Source organism: Oreochromis niloticus, linkage group LG8 (assembly GCF_001858045.2).
Source record: "Oreochromis niloticus isolate F11D_XX linkage group LG8, O_niloticus_UMD_NMBU, whole genome shotgun sequence".
Taxonomy (NCBI): domain Eukaryota; kingdom Metazoa; phylum Chordata; class Actinopteri; order Cichliformes; family Cichlidae; genus Oreochromis; species Oreochromis niloticus.
In genome coordinates, this window is record NC_031973.2 from 6111246 (window position 1) to 6128048 (window position 16803).

A 16803-nucleotide genomic window follows, 5' to 3' on the forward strand; every position below is an offset into this window, starting at 1 on the left:
TTGTGTGTTTGCAGTGTTATGTTTGCACATTTCAACAGCATATAAAAAAAGATTTGACTATTGAAGCATGTGATTAACAGTTTTAAATGGCTATACATATATATATATATATATATATATATATATATATATATATATATATATATATGTGTGTATATATATATATATGTATATGTGTATATATATATATATATATATATATATGTATATATATATGTGTGTGTATATATATATATGTATATGTATCTTTCTAATCTTGTCTGTTTATAATGCTCATTTTTTACTCTTTCTAGTTGGTTAAACTTGTCAATTTTTTCATGTTTCTAGACTGAACGGTTGCATTTTTCCCAAGTTTAATGAACTGGAAAAATTGCTGCCAGGTAATTAGGATTTTTTTCTGGGTTGTAATCACCCAGATGGCACCATGATAATATAATGCTATTTGCAGTAAGAACCTTGGTCATGATGCTTGATAACAGGTCTCATCTTATTTAGTATTGCTAACATTTATAGTTCTTACATCTTCAACTATGTAGTACTCATTGTCCATATGTTCTCTTTTCCCTTCTCCTTGTTACATCCTTTTCCCATATTTCTTCTCTAACCCCCTCTCCATCGTCTTCTGCGCTCCCTCTTCCCGCTCTCCTTCTTTGCTTTGTGCAGATCGCTCAGGCCTGACCTGTACGGACAAGATCGAGAAGTGCCAGGAGACGTACCTGCTGGCGTTCGAGCACTACATCAACTACCGCAAGCACAACATTCCCCACTTCTGGCCGAAGCTTCTGATGAAGGTGACGGACCTGCGGATGATCGGGGCGTGCCACGCCAGCCGCTTCCTTCACATGAAGGTGGAATGTCCCAACGAACTCTTCCCCCCGCTCTTCTTGGAGGTCTTCGAGGACCAGGAGGTGTGAGACACACTTGCCGGCACGCAAAGGGAAGAGAAAGTTGGAGCGAAACAGAAGATGGGTTAGTCCATCGTGTTTGTGGAGGAAGAATGGAGGGAGAATCCTCTCTGCAGGAATCTGCATTTCTCTGACATCACATTCACAGTATGTGGTTTTAAAACTGGAAACAACAATATCAGAAACGACACACCAGCAACAGGAGAGTGAAGCAAACAGAGGATTTTGTTTTGTGAACACCCTCTTCTCCACCTCTTTCTCCTCCCTATACCAACCCCTGTTTTAAAATCTGTTTGGGGGCCCTTCTGTCTGAGCATGATGTCTTATCTAGTAAGAGTTGTAGCCATTTGCCAAGACACAAACACACAGACACACACACACACACCCACTCACAGCCTGTTCCACCTCAGTTCTTCAGGGCAGCACTCTTTGCAGGGTCAGTTTCCCCTCCTTGGTTTTATTGTAGCGGTCACAGATTTACACTTGTCTTGAAGCCCATGTTTCCAGCGTCAAAGCTGGCCAGCACCTCTCAGTATTATTTCTGAATAAGTGTTAAGGCATTGATTCAGAAGGTATGGACAGTAGTGTCATATCGTTGCTCACAGTCATGCAGGCGCACGCAATCAGCAGACACTGCACATTAAAATTTCAGCAGACGTTGTAAACGTTTCCGTGGTGTATAACGGCGGCAGTAAAGCAGAGCAGCCACACCACTTATCAATTACTCAACTCAATCTGAGCCATGACAGCTGTTTTGGAGCTTGTTCTTCTCATATCCCTGTGAAACCGGTGCTATATTTATATAAGGCTACTCCAGTTTTATGAAATTGTGTTCTCTACCTTTGAAAAACATACAGACCATGGCTCCATATCTACCTTCATTTTTGTCATTGGACCGGTTCCTGTGACATACAACACACACACATACGCACACACACATGAGCAGACTTGCCTTGTCATTGCCTATGCTGCTTGTGCCAGCAGCCTACCATCTTATGAATGACAAGTAAGCCCTTCTCTGTCTGAAGAGTTACAGCATTGAAGGAAGGGAAGGAAGCGAAAAAGAAGGGGGAGGAGAAAGGGAGATGCTTAGAGGGGAGGCGGGAGAAAAGGAAGGCACAGGGACAGAGAGAGGAATTACACCGTAAAAGCTGGACTATAGATTCTGAGCCAGGGGTCAGAAGTAAATCTCCCACACCCAACCTCCGAGGAGGTTCTGAATAGCAGCAAACACCAGCAAGACGGCAGGGCTCATCACGTATACACACTGACTCTCTTTTTGTCTTTTTAACTCTCTCACACACACACACACGAAAACACACATCACCTCAGAGTAACGTGAATGCCTCATTTTACTGTATGCACTGCACGGCAGTGTTGATATACAGCCCTAACCTGCAGGGTTTGTACAGAGTCCTCTTCTCGTGGGCTCAACTCAGTGTGGCCCCTCCAGGCTTCCATACACATTTGCCTTCTGTTTTGATTTTTTTCTTGTTTTTTGGTTATTTTATTCTATTTTTTTATTTTAACATGGGCGTCACTGAGAGCAGGCAAATGCCAAGAAGGCTACCATTTACCTCAAAGTGGACACACCCCTAGGCTGGGGCAGCATTACTGCCCCTGTGGTGTCAGGCACTACCTCACCTCTGTGGACACAGGGCAGCTGCCCACAGCCTACACACAGACATACACCATTCGAGTTGGAGCATGTGTAGAATGACACACAGATGTGCATAGCTTTTTGCGGAGGTGCACACTCGTAGTCATGGAAAGACACAAACATTCGCAGAATACACACACATACACACAGCGCTATCACTTGGTTCAAATGAAATACCACTGAAGACAGGAGGGCCAACCATCCCCCTGGAAGGTTTTACCCCCTTCCAGGGAGTGGTACCCATAACATTTGGGTTATCTCTTTTTTTTATTTTTTTTTTTATTTTATCAAGTGGGACCAAGTGTCATCTTTTCAAATTTGGATTTACCAGTTTCTCTAAAGACAGAAACCGAGTCGCAGAAGCAACGAAGGACAGCGTGGGATGTGCAGCCCATTAAAGCAAAAAGCAGCAAGAGGAACAATTACACAGAGTTACCAATAAGTCAAGGTGGCCACGCCCGTCAAATCAGCATGCAAAGAAAGGGCGATTTCCATCTGCATGGTGATGACGTACCACGCTACACTTATGATAGCTGCCACTGGAGCTTGGTAAATATTTTCATGGAAAATTTCAGCTTTCTGTCATGCATGGGCAGAGTGTTTGACATAAAAAATGATGGAGTGAAGCCTGCTCACAGGCAACTCAACCGCACTTCTAGCTTCCCAACGCTCACTACTATAGCAGTAATATCTCAGCTCAAACATCCATGGCAGATATGATAAGTTTACCCTCCAAATGACCATACAAGAGTGTTTGATTTGATTTCAAAAGCTCACTCTGCTCAATCCAATTCTGGGGCCAAGCCAAATCTAACTGGGTTGAAAGAAATCTAGTCTATTTTCTATCCAATACCGAGCTGTAGTTTATACTGGGCGCATGCACACCATGGGTTATCCACACCCCCTCAGAGCTTGAGTGCAGTTGGGAGGGGAGAGGAACTGGAACACTGTCTTTGGGCACAGCGGTGGAGTCTGGTTTGACTCTTCCTAAAGTCCATCACCACCTCTAGAGATCCATCCCCACTCTTCTTTTTTCTACCCTCCTCTTGTCCAGTCCGTGACATTGCCCTTTCTGGAGCCTAGCTCAAGTCTAATACTGCCCCGCCATCAATATGATAACAGACCCCACTCAGCCAGGCTGGTGGGAGTTTTTGCACTAATGCAACAGCCCATAAACTCTCCTTTTCAGATTAGTTTCCCCAATTAAAATTGACCACAAATGGGTATCCTGAGCTGCTCTGTGTAACGGGGCCTTTTCACTTGCAGTGGGCTCGGCCCTAAACCTGTCCTGTTGTCAGTATTACACCAGTAGAACCAAAACAGCCCAGAAGCAGGGGGCAGAGATCCCTCCCTAGGAGGGCTTTCTCTTTATCCGTGTAGTACTCACTGTCCCATACCAGAGCCCACTCAAATTTCACTTTAAGCCCTCCTCTGAACACTGAAAATCCTCTCCTTTTCCCAAAGCATCCTAGCTGTCACCACTGAGCAGTTCATACCCAGTTTTGTCCAGATTCATTCACACCAAACAGGATCCAGGCCTTGTGAAACAAGGCTGGCCATAACTGCCCTTTTAGAGTGGCGCCACCAATTGAATGTGACCGGCAAAGCAGCAGGGATGAGAGACTGGAGTGTGAGAATGCGAGGATGCAAGAGAAGAAGAAAGGACAGGACAGGAAACAAACAAACAAACAAACAAAGCTGAGGCCCCAACCCTCACTGCCATCATTGACATGGGCGAGAGGGGGTGATGTGGCTGGTTGCAGAGACGATGTCGTCAAACACACGGAGGAAGGGCGGATGTCCCCTTCGGCTCCCACGCAGCCCCACGCGAACCCCCGCTCCTGTGCCAGCTGACGACCCTAAATGTCCTCCCTCAGCTTCCTCTGTAAGGATAACCTCCAACGTTCAGATTGTGAGGATCAGGAAGACAGATCCCGCATTCCTGAGATGCAGGTTTGGGATTCCAACACATCTTTGTAAAAGAACCGAAAAAGAAATCGACGTCCTTTGTTGTCGTGAGCTGACTGGGTATGTGCGTGTGACAGTAGGGGTTATAATGCTGCTTTTTACCTTCTGAGTCTGATGTAGATTAAGAAAACAAAAGATATATGAAAAGGATTTTACATCCATCAAACAATATGAAAAAAAAGATGACTTTAAAAAAAAGACTCCTGAACAAAATTATTGGAGATTTTTTTTCATTTTATCATTGTTTTCTTATATTTCTGTTTGTTTGTTTGTTTGTTTTGACGCTTCAACTGCTCTGTGTAAAAGAAAAACAAAACAGCTGTTGTCACTTTTTGACCATGTGTGCAGTGTAACATAGAAAAAACTTCACTTCTTTTTCACGTCTATAGTTTGTGTTTGTAAGCCAACTGATCTGTTTGTCCGTGTGTCTGTCCAGTTGTCCGTCCCCTTTTATCAGGAGAAAATTTACAACCAACAAAAAAAAAAAACAGGAATTTCTTTTTTATATATATATTTTGTTCCTTTTTTTTAATGAAATACATCTTTGGAGGAAAGAAAAAAACAAATAGAAAAAAAATAATGCAACATAAACTGAAAATACAAAAAAAAACAAAAAAACTGAAACACAATCTTGTCATACCTCACACAACACAAGACTCAAAGGAACTTGGGAGGAGTCATATTTTGCAGGCACATGTGAAAGTTCAGAGATGCATATATAGATTTTAAAAAAATGTACATGTCGAGATAATATGTGCTTGTGTACGCATCAGTGTAAGTTACAAAAGGACTCTTCCCTCAAGCTTTGGTGCCCTCTAGATTATTGATTTGGTTCTCGAATGACAGGAGGTGCAACTTAAACGCAAGAAAATGTTGAGACATCAGCTCTGAGCTCTGCCAACGCGAGCACTTCTCCACCTTAAAGGCACAGTCTTTAGACAGTAAACCTAAAATGTGAATGGCCCAGAGACTGAGGGATTTTGACTTCTGTAATAGCTGAGTGTTTTATGGAATTGAATGTAGCTGACAGGAGGGGGCTGGACCTGAGCCCGGCACCCACAACCTAACTTCCACACACCAGCAGAGAGGATAGTGGTGTCACATAGACGTTACAAAACAACCAACAAAACTGAGAATATATATATTGCCCGTCTGCAAGGTGCAATACTATGTTATGTATTTTTCTATGATTTGTGTTTTGTTTTGTTTTTTTCATTTACAGCTTATTTTGGCCATAACCAAGGATGTAAATACAAAAACATACAACACTCGAAGATTCATTGTAAAAAGTCAATTTAACCGCTCCATCCCATTGTCATGCAAGTGGATAAAAGTAAAAAGAAAAAAAAGAGCAAAGTAATGTGTAATGCTTGTTGCATTTTTTTTTATGTGTGCACCCTCTCACATGTGCATGCAGATCCATATTCAGAAGTGCCCTGTGACATTAATCATAAGCCCTGTGCCTCCTGTTGTTTGCAAAGAGATCGATGCATACCCCTCGTGTTCTCACGCTTCACATGAATGATTATAGTTTTGTGTGTGAGTGTGCGTTTACCTATGGGATCAGATTCCGTTTTTCCAAACTATTGATGTGAGTGTTGCCAGCAGCTGCGGCAGTTAAAGGTCAGGAGTGCAGTGGGGGATGCTTTATTAAAGAGACGCTTCACCCCAAAGTCAAATCTACATGGCCCATAGTAGAGCCGGGGTTCTCAAAGTGTGCTGCAGTGGCTCTCGAGGCATTTTTGTGGCCCAAGTAAGAATCCACTACTATATTATTATATATATTTGCATATATTTTATTCATCCACAGTTCTATCAGGACCAAGAAGCCAAAAGTAAGACATGACAGGAAAACAAGGACTTTATTACAGTGTCAAAGAGCAGTGGATAAAGAGGCAGGTCGATCTAGCAATAGGGAACCCAACAGAAAAATAGGGAAATAGGAAAACAACAGAAAAGACTTGGGAAAAGTGGGGCTTGACCAAGACTGATAGGTAAGGGTGATAAGCAACAGGTGAATTCAATAAGCAGAACATGTTAAAAGAAAAGAAAATTCAACAATCAACTAATTTTCTGAAGATACACACACTTTAAAAAAAACTTTGATTAAATGTGCATTTTTCTTGCACTCCCTAAATCTGCAATTGGTCATCAAAACACCGAGAACCCCTGACCGAGATTATGTTGGTCTGAGTTGCCTTTTTTTTCCCAGAGATATGAGCTGCAGAAACATCAGCCTTCTCTTGAGGAACAATATTTCTAACTGGCACATTTGCTTTGTGCTACTTAAAAAAAGAAACTCCCCTATCCAACTGAGATTTCAGTCACCAAACGTATCGCTGCACTGAAGGGAAGCATGCATCTACCATGTGACAAGAAGCTCATGCCTATGACAGAATGTGAACATGACCAGCATTCATTTCAGCTGAGCGTTAATGCTTTTCATTTGCAATGGCAGGCTTAGTTTAGTGCAAAGAAGACAGCCTGTACCTGAAACTGGTCATGTCGCAACAAGGTTTCTGACTTTTCTGTAAGTAACTTCACATTACTTCTGAGTTTTATAGATTTTGCGGCACTTAGTTACGTTATAATTAAAGAGAAAATAGGCATATCTACAAATGATATATCAAAAACTGTGCAACTCACACCAAAATAATCCAGGTAGATAAATGTGTATATTTGATTTTGGGTAACTTACAAAGGGAAGTGGGATAGGGAGCAGGTTATTATTGGGCATGAATGCAAGTTGAAACAGCTGTTTAACACCCACATCGTAGTTGTCAAAGTCTAAAATGGATTAGTCCATTTGTCCACCATCCCAATGCCCCAAAAAGCCAGCCTAAAGACACTGAATCCGAACTTTGAGGATCAATTTAAGTGAAACCCGAAGTAGTTTGCAACAAGTACGTGAGGCCTCATTAACACAAGTCATTTCAGATGCCATTAGGGCCTACTTCCACGGGTCATTTACTGATGTGGTTGCACTTGCGACGCATAAAGATTACTTGTGCATCTTGGAGAGACAAATGTGTATGTATAGCATTTCAGTAACTAGCTAAAATGAGTCTGGAATCACCTCTCGAATTAGTTTCCGCAATCAGATCTCACTCAGTTTCAAATGCTTTTCTGGATCCATTTCCTTTTTTCGCTTCTATGAGATTGAATAGCTAACCAACCTTCCCACAATGCATAAATTAAAGTACAAATGGTGTCTTAAATGATGCAAGTTTGAACCAAGCATCATATTTTCAGCTCCAACTGTTTAAAGCTGAAAGTAATTTTGGTTTATAACAATTGGTGACACCCCGAGCTCAAACAAATCATGCTGTTCCTCACCACAACAAGCAGACTGATGTTTTTGAGGCTGGCTTTGTGGAGCTTCTCAGCCCTTCCCCTCCATAGATCCTGGTTTATTCTCACATGTTGACATGTTGGACAAGGGTGGAGATTGTCTGTAATGTCTTTTGGTTTTATGGTTGTTTTTGGTTCCCCTCTCCCCTCCCCCATGCCAAATGTAGAGTTTGTTAAGACATGCAAGTAGCAAGATGTCTATGCAATTTCCCTCCAAATCCCTCCGACAGACATGCTCACTGTAACAACTGTGAGCCGGTCTTGCTTATGAAATCAGATTTGGCCCTTGCTTGAATTCCAGAGGTTCTTTGCATGACCCAGAGACCCTTGCTACTTTGTGTGGGTGCGGGCCAGGACTGTTGGGGTTAGCTGGCCTTTAGCCCAGCCTGCTTGGCTGGTCCTTAGGCTCAGTAAATCTTCACAGTCGTGTGGGACCCAGAGAAGTAGGAGGGGTTCCGGGGATGTTGTGGAGAACAAGGATTCTACGAGACGTGCTGGTTTTTTGTAAACTGCTCAGAAAGTGGTGTGTGTATGTATATGTGTGTTGTTTGGAATTTTGCTTGTGTGCGTCTAATGCGATGCTCTCATTGTTTGGTGCGTTAAGGTCTCAGAGCCTCAAATTACAAAATTTAAACCAGGCCCTAAATTCAGTCTTTCTTGAATATGTAGCTTTAATCTTTGCATATTGCGACCAAGTTGCTGAAATGTATGTATTCAAAGTAATCGACGTTCATATGTGGATTTTATGTAGCATAAGTAAGGTTAGTTAACCATGTGCTTACCTCTGCTTTTGAAATGTGAGGCAAGTGTTTGATAGCAAAAATCCATTTTCCTTTAGCACTTACTTAGAAGCACTTTGAATTGACCAAACCAACAGTAGGTAGAAGATTCTTCAGAGGTAATACTATAATCATAAATATATATATATGTATGTATATTTAAATTGCACCCAAGCCAAATGACTTTTGCACCATTAAATTTCTGTTCAATCTGAAAGTAAAAACGGCAGAGGCCTTTGGGCAAAGCCATGCAATGAAATGATCAATTATAGCGTTTACAATTATTTTGAATGAAGTGCAATAAGTGGCTGAGTAAACATTGTGAATTTTATTTGATTTTTTTGTCTAATCAGATCTCTTTCTTACATTTGTGTGAAAATAATGCACTGTCCCATGAGAGCATCGGCAAGACCCAGTACACACACAGACACACACACGTGCACGCACACACGCAAACACAGACCACTTTTTGTGAATGGGTAAAGGAAGCTATTGAAGGATTCTCTCAGGTAAAAGAACATTTTCTAATAAATGATGATGAACCTTGGATGAAAAAAACATTGTTAGCTCCTCTTTTTTTGTCTCAATTTGCAATCACCAGTGTTCATTTTACATTTGTTCTGTCATTATTTCCTGGATGGAAACGAGTAGACATCCAGGTTCCCAGAAATCGGACCCCGAGTCCAACCTCGGACAGATAAAACCAGGCCCTCACTGCTTTCTTAACCCTAAATCGAAATCGATTTCTCTACGTGTGGGGAGTGTTTTGTCTGTTGGTTTTTGTTTGTTTGGTTCGGTGCTTTTGTGTATCGCTTGGGTTTTGTGCTGCACTATATGGAAGACCATTCCTGCCAGAAAAAAAGAAAAACATCTAAAATATTAGGAGTATTTTTTAAAGCATCAGATTGATAAGAAAATGCTGAGAGATTAAGCCATCATTTTTACTTAAAGGAGATCGACTCACATGTTCGAGTCGTATATTTTGATTTCACGCGGGGATTATCATCACTTAATTTTGACATTTGATTAATTTAAAGTGTTCAGTATGGGGTTATAACATCAAAGTGACATATGTTTCATGAAACATCTCTTTCATAAAAAATCATGAAAGAGAAAGTCAAGACGTTGACTTAAGATCTGTTGTTTTTGACTCAGTTTGGTCAGTTTTTTCCTGGAATAGGTGAATTGCCATAACACAGTAAAGACATACATAATGATTGATTTTGGTTACGATTTTATTTTTGATTATCAATAAATTACATTCACATAGATATGTGCAAGAATAACTGTGTGCAAAAATAAATTCATCCTTTCATGTCAGCAACACTCTCGCGTCTTTGCACTCTTTAGGGTCAAAGTGCCAGCAGCAATATTCAGCTTTTCCTCATCCAATTGCTTGTGGTGTACATACAGCAGTGCATGGCTCCCATCCAAGCCAGGCACTATTTGCCCTCAGTGGGGAAAAAAAGAACTGGCTGTAGTCCTCCATCCACAGGCCTCTTTTATTTTCTGTTTAACTCTCAGTTGTATGGCTAAAACCAAGGCTGTGCATGTATATAAGTGTGTGCTCGTGGATGTTGCTGTTTCACATGAGAACTGTGCTGTGTGCAATGAACATCGAGTGTAAGTGTGTGAATGCTGAATGTCTGTGAGTGCTGATGTCTGATGGACCTGCTTTGCTTCCCCTTCCAAAAATCCCTAAAGCACCTTTTCAGGCCGCGGTGTGTGACGGAAGTCTGTGAAACAGATTCCTGTCACATACTTGTGTTATTTCCTTTGAAGAATGTAACCAACACTGTGTTCAGCGGGCTAACAGAGAGGAAGAAGGAGGGGTCACTTGGGAAGCATTTCTACTTGAGTGTGGCAGGACTGCAAGAGATAAAAAACAAAACAAAACTGTGAATTTCAGGAGTGGGTGATATTTTAAACTAAAAGCTGCATCAGTTCTTACAAATGGACTGTTGCTGCAGAAAAGAGCAGCCACGGCTGCGCTTCGAGGCTTTGTAATTTTGGGTTCTCTTTTCCAATGATGGCCTTATCGATTGTTTTTATATCCCTCCTCCTGTGTGGCATTGCTGCACAGCATGCTTCATAGGACTCCAGAGGATTTATTATGAAGGCTTGCACTTAGAAATGCTGTGGAGTTTGTTCTCGGGGAAAAGAATGAATTAATATGCTGCATGGTAGGAACTGAGGACTCCCAAGAGTGACTTTTAGGTTATCGCTACATACAATATTAAATGACTATGTCCAAGCTAGTACTCCCTTTGTGGCTGCATTAGTGCAACAAGAAAATCAGAAGAGAAAATTGAAACACATGAGCTAAACAATGTAATCAAAGCACCAAATGTTATTTATTGGACGAGCTACAAACATTGTTGCAAATTTCTGACGATGTTCAGTAAGCGTGAATTACAATTGACTGTTAGAATATGTTTGAATAGCTATGTGTTAATAGCTGAGTAAGATACATATAAATTAAGCTGTATGGATCAAGAAACTAAGGTCACCCCGTTTATCCAAGGTTACATTAAAGGGGAACAGTTATCCTCATTTCCAGCTAAATATTTTTTATTCTTGGACTGTACTTGAGTTGCTCTGAATGAGTCACAATTCATTATTATCCTTATTTACCTCATGCTCCAGTCACACTACAGAAAACAGAGGCTGGAGACAAAAATGATTGCAACAGTGTGAAATGAACTTGCAATCTTGTTACCTTTGAAATGGTTGCTTTAGAGACGGGCGACCACTCGTCAGTTGCTGCCATCAAGACAATGATAAAACAGCCATAAGATGAAGTCAGTCTTCTTTCAGTTTCCGACTCCAATCACTTGCAATCTCTTTATGATAACATGGCAATTTAATATAATAAAGTCACGTAAATCTCTCACAAATACTACGTTTTGCTGTCCACATTGCTCAAATTGCTATTAAGTATCAACAATCAGTCCAGCCAGAACCTCATTGATTTGTTTGTTTGTTTTATATGTTTAAATGCAGAATGACACAGGCGCTCGGTAACTAAGAAAACATACCGCTAGTTGGCAGCCGGTTGAGGTGATTCCCCTGCTGCAAAGACGTGTCATAGATGAGTTTCGCTGATTGGCGCAGACTATTGGTGACTGCATTATGTTGGCAATCTGTCTGCATTTATAAATCAGACTTTAATTATTTGCAAACCTGTTCCAGTCTGTCTGAGAGTGATTGCACTCAGTCAGATCGCCTTTGTTTGGAGACGGGTCGCCTCCCAACAGGCAATCTGTGCAAACGCCTTGTGATCAAAAGTGATCACCGAGAAGTTGAGGGTGTTGCACGCTCAACCGCTGCAACAATGAATGCAATCACTGGGCAACCACCCATTTTTCCTTGTCGCACGGAGGCTGCCTTTTTTTACTCTCATGTGACTGAGCCATCATACTCTGCCGTTATTATATTTTACGATATTACCCTGTAAGCCAACTTTCTTCTGATTGGCTGCCCCTCATAAACAAAACAAAAAAAGGAAACTTCTGTGCTGGCAGCCTGAGCTGTGTGCCTGAAATTACCATATTAGGGGATATCTGTTCTCAGTGACATCACACCAAGTGAAGAGCACAGCCTATGTAGAAAAGATGAACTTTGCCCCTGTGGCACCCAATTATTAGGGAAGTCCCATCTTGTGAAATCACAGGAATTACCCCTTTGTGGCCATTAGAAAGAATGCTGGTTTGAGGCACTTTCACAGTGCCTTTAATAGTCACACCCATGTTTTATATACAGTTTATAGCCAAGAGTAGAGAAAAACTATCTGAAATTTGAGCTTATGGCTCACAGGGACTACTTGAACTTATCTCAACCTCATTATTTAAAACACTGACCATGTTTAATATGAGTATCCAGAGAATATATATGACAGAAAATATGTAAAAGCATAGTCAGTCCCCTGTAAGCTCAGTTCAGTGCAGTATGATTTGGCCACTATGAATAACTTTACGTGGACACTGTTTTCCTTTGTACACCAAATACCAAGTAAGAAGAGACTTATAGGTGGTACAGTGGTGTGGACTTGGAATAAGTTTTATGCTGCTCTGACTGTCTGCATGGAGATTTATAGAGATATTTTTTTTTTGTAAACGGGTGTAAAATGCATGCCTAGACAGATAAGAATGTACACGGATTAGCTCATTTATTAACAATCTATCAAACAGAGATACAGATCAGAGAATATATGAATATATAAACTGTATAGTAGTTGTACGGCGGTGGGGGCTGCTTATAAGAAAAATATGCAATGCTTGTCAGGTTGAAAAATTGGTTTAAAACTGCTCAGGTTTGATAAAAAGGCCTCAAAGGGTGCTTTCATCCATCCGTCTCTTTCCCACTCTCTTGGTCCAAGATGTCTCACTTCTCCTCTGTTTTGTCAAACGCTCTCAGAACATGTGCACCATCAGCTCTCATGGCCCACGAGCCCATTCTTGTACGTAAAATCAGAAGAAAATGCTCTCTGGTCAGCGAACCTTAAGGAAAGAAATCCATTTATTTCACTATGTAGCAGGTCCAAGTCACTTTATACAGCACCAGCAAATTACCAAAAACCACCACGGCTTCAAGGCGCCATGCCCACTGCTTACATCGTCTTTACTGCACACCTTTTTGCCCACAATGTTTGTAACAGATAGGTCTGTGTTGCATGTACAGAAAGCTTAGCATGCTTATAGTATGTTCTGTGAAACTCGCAAAAACTATGTTTCAAGGAGGGTTTCATTTTACCAGGAAGCAGACAGTTCTACATCCAGTATGCAGCAGCTGGTGCTCGTACTAGATGTTTTTATGTCAGACTATTTCTAGATGGGGTTGTCATGTACAAATGTCTATGAGCTATATGTGTCTGTATTCACTATTTTACTATTGACTGTCCTATTTAAAAGAGACACTTTGTGCAACACGGGTGTGTGAGGCCATATGATAAATCAAGAAAAAGTAAAGTCTTTAGAGCTGAAATTAATGGACTGAACGACTTAGTAGGGTGTATTTTTTTCTTGATTTAACATGAAAACATCAGTTTCAAGGTCTGTATTGTGCATTAACCACAACACTTTTTACAAACCTCATGTGGTAAATATTACAGAAAAATCAGCCAATAGAAGCAAAGTAACCTCACAGTCGGAGATGAAGAGCTCTTTCGCTCTCTCCCTCTTTTTTCTCTGTCTCTCGCTCTCTGGGTTAAGTTTTAATTTGATGTTTCTTTGGGAATTTTTTTCTCCTCTGATCTTCTCAAGGACAGTCTTTCAGCCTGCATATTTGTGTCGATGGAAAAACACACTCCAATACATTTAACAAAATCACAAAAAAAGGAACCACTGTTCTTTGTTTGATACCACTCTTTCAAATGTTCCTTGTTTCACTGTGACTGCAGAAGCTGCTGGGAAAAAAAGAAAAAAGATGTGTTCTGCAGACACTCAGGGGTTGACCTGACCAGTCAGGGATAATTGGAAGGTGCCAAAGACAGGATGCTAGGTGTTTTTGTTAGTTATTTGGAAACTTTTCAGCCAGGTTATTATCTTTGGAGAAACCAGGAACAATTTGCAAGAGACTGACGCAGATTGAAGATGTTACCTACCCCGATCCAGGATTATGTGTAGGATTTCATCAAGTCAGTGGCTCATGAAGTTCATTTAGTTCATTTTAATTTAAACAAAACCTCACATAATGAAGTGATTATTAGTTGTAACATTAGAAAAAGATTGACATAGCTACTGTTACACGGTCCCATTTTGATGCACAAAATTAGTGTTTAAAAGAGATTACTTTATTAAATATGACTCAAAGCGAGTGAATGAGCCCAGAAACTCATCAGGACAGTGCTGTAGTAAAACTTGATAAAGTGTGAGACAGGGCAGTTCAAAGTAAAAGTAAATCAATCAATTGTCGAATGACTTCTACCACTAGCTTGACTTGATATGTGATACTAACTTATGTATTATGCCAAACATTGTTGCCATTTTAGCCAATTAAATCACATCATGCAAGTATCCTGAGAGAGCACCATGTAGTTCAACACCAAAATGTGGGAAAAGTTGCACATTGCTGTGAATTATCACCCTGTTGTATAGGAACATAGTTACTAACATGCAGCTAACTTGGCTAATACTAACTGCTAATCGACAGGTGGTTAATTTGCCATGTGTTGATTGGTTGATTGATTGTTGCTATAATGATCCCACCAACAAAGATAAATGGTGTATCTGTCAGCCCGACACACATGTCATACAGTAAATACAACATACGATAACAGTGTGTCTTAGTACTAGTTTGGCAATAACGCAAACGGAAACAACAAGATTCGGACTTGACTTCACATGGTGGGTGTCATTAATAATAGCAATTTTATGGCTGTTACACAAGAACCTTTAAAATTGGCACCAACTTCCAAGAAAGAAAAAAAAAGAGTCTTTATATTGTAAGCCAGAACAATAGAGATCTCCTGTTTAGCAAGAACTTGGCAATTGTGCTGCTTTTAGGACACTGTGCAAACATAAAAGAAGGAAATCCAGAAGTTGGTACATATTTCTTTTTTATGGGCTCGAGAGAACATCGTCATCTTGGAATTCAGTTATTAAAACATATTTATGGTTATTTTTCACTTGTCAATCACAGATATCCCTCATCTTAGAAGTTATTATGAAGACTGCCTAAAACTGAAAGAGTTTTTATTTTTATTATTCTTGAACTGAATTTTATGAGTCACTGAAGGATTGATGTCGAGGTCCTGGAACAGTACTAGACAAGGGGAGAGAATACAACTCCAAAGGAAATAAACACTGGGATGGAAAGCTTCGGTAGAAAACCATTGAGACTGCAGGTACAGACTTTGTTGCATTGTAGGAAACAGAAAATAAAGGCCATTAACTGTATGAGTACAGATCTCTCATTCAGTCTTGATCCAGAGGTGCCAGACAGTCATGTATTATCAGGGTAATAAAAGGGTTACAGAAGGTCTTTAAAAGTTTACTATTAAAAGACAATGTAAATTTCCATGCTACTACAAACCCCACCTTCTGGATATCTGGTGCCAGTTCAACAAAACAAGAATAACATTATGCCAACAAATATTAAGAAACCCAGGTTTTGTTCTTTTTGTCTCCTTTTTCTCTCTTTATTTACCTCTCAGTTGACGTCACTGTCACTGGCATGCAAAGCAAAGGAACAATGTTCAGGATTCATTCCCATGATGCACGGGGGTAAACAAACATGCAAAGATATACAATGAAGCTTAAGGCAATGCTCTGGGCTAAATAAATCCACACTGACAGCACTTATTGCAGATAAACGCATATACACGCAGGAAACATCCGAATATCTACTGTGATCTCCTCTCACACCACCCACGACTCTATCGCACCAAACCCTTCCTCACCTGGACCTATTACCCAACCCCCTTCTGTTCCTGGGCACCCCCCCACCCCACCCCCCCAACATGAGTCCAGTGGGTGGTGTGCTGTCAGGTTTATATGGTGGGCTGCTTACGACAGGTCCAGACAATCAGCGTGTTTGTAAATGTCAATGTGCGATTTTCAAATCTTTGTTTATGGTCAGGGTTTTAAAGGAAGATATTTTTTATGGTAATTGTCGCTGGTCTATTTTACTATATATTTATGTAATAAATATGTGAGTAAATTTACATCTCATTGGCTCTTTGGTCTGTTATTAGCCCTCAGTTTTCCAGCTGAACCATGTGCTGGAAGGTTTTCATTAATGGACTAATAAATGGAATTCACAAAAACCTTTTTCTCATTGTCTCTTTGTTTTTTACAGCTGTATAAGCTTGGGATTTGTTCTTAGATTTACAATCAGATCCATATGTGCAATTTACATATTTTTTTGTAGTTTCGCCTTTGCACACCGCCAGAGTATGTACCAGATAATCAACATGTGATTGAGTTGTAGAATTTTAGATTTGATTCAAGGGGTTTAGCAAAAGTTTTCCATTAACAGTTACAGTCATTTTTAAACAAAGTCCCAATTAATTGGATTATTTGCCAGTAAACACTTTCACAGCTGGGTCATCCCTGTACCCTTGTTATTTCATGACAAATTGGGCAGATAAAACATCTGGAGTTGATTCCTATTGTTATAGATACATTTTGTAGCTGTTCAC

The 16803-nt window shown here is 40.5% G+C and overlaps 1 protein-coding gene across 11 annotated transcripts in view; it reads left to right on the forward strand.

Annotated features, from left to right (window-relative positions):
- The window catches only part of thrab (thyroid hormone receptor alpha b), a 165391-nt gene extending 149890 nt beyond the window's left edge, over nt 1-15501 (forward strand). For all 11 annotated transcript variants that reach the window (XM_005453782.4, XM_019362300.2, XM_019362299.2 and 8 more), the window contains one exon: nt 664-15501. In XM_005453782.4, the coding sequence (XP_005453839.1) occupies nt 664-914 (251 nt within the window). In that variant the 3' untranslated portion in view covers nt 915-15501. The remainder of the gene's footprint in view (nt 1-663) is intronic.
- The last annotated feature ends 1302 nt before the right edge of the window (nt 15502-16803 follow it).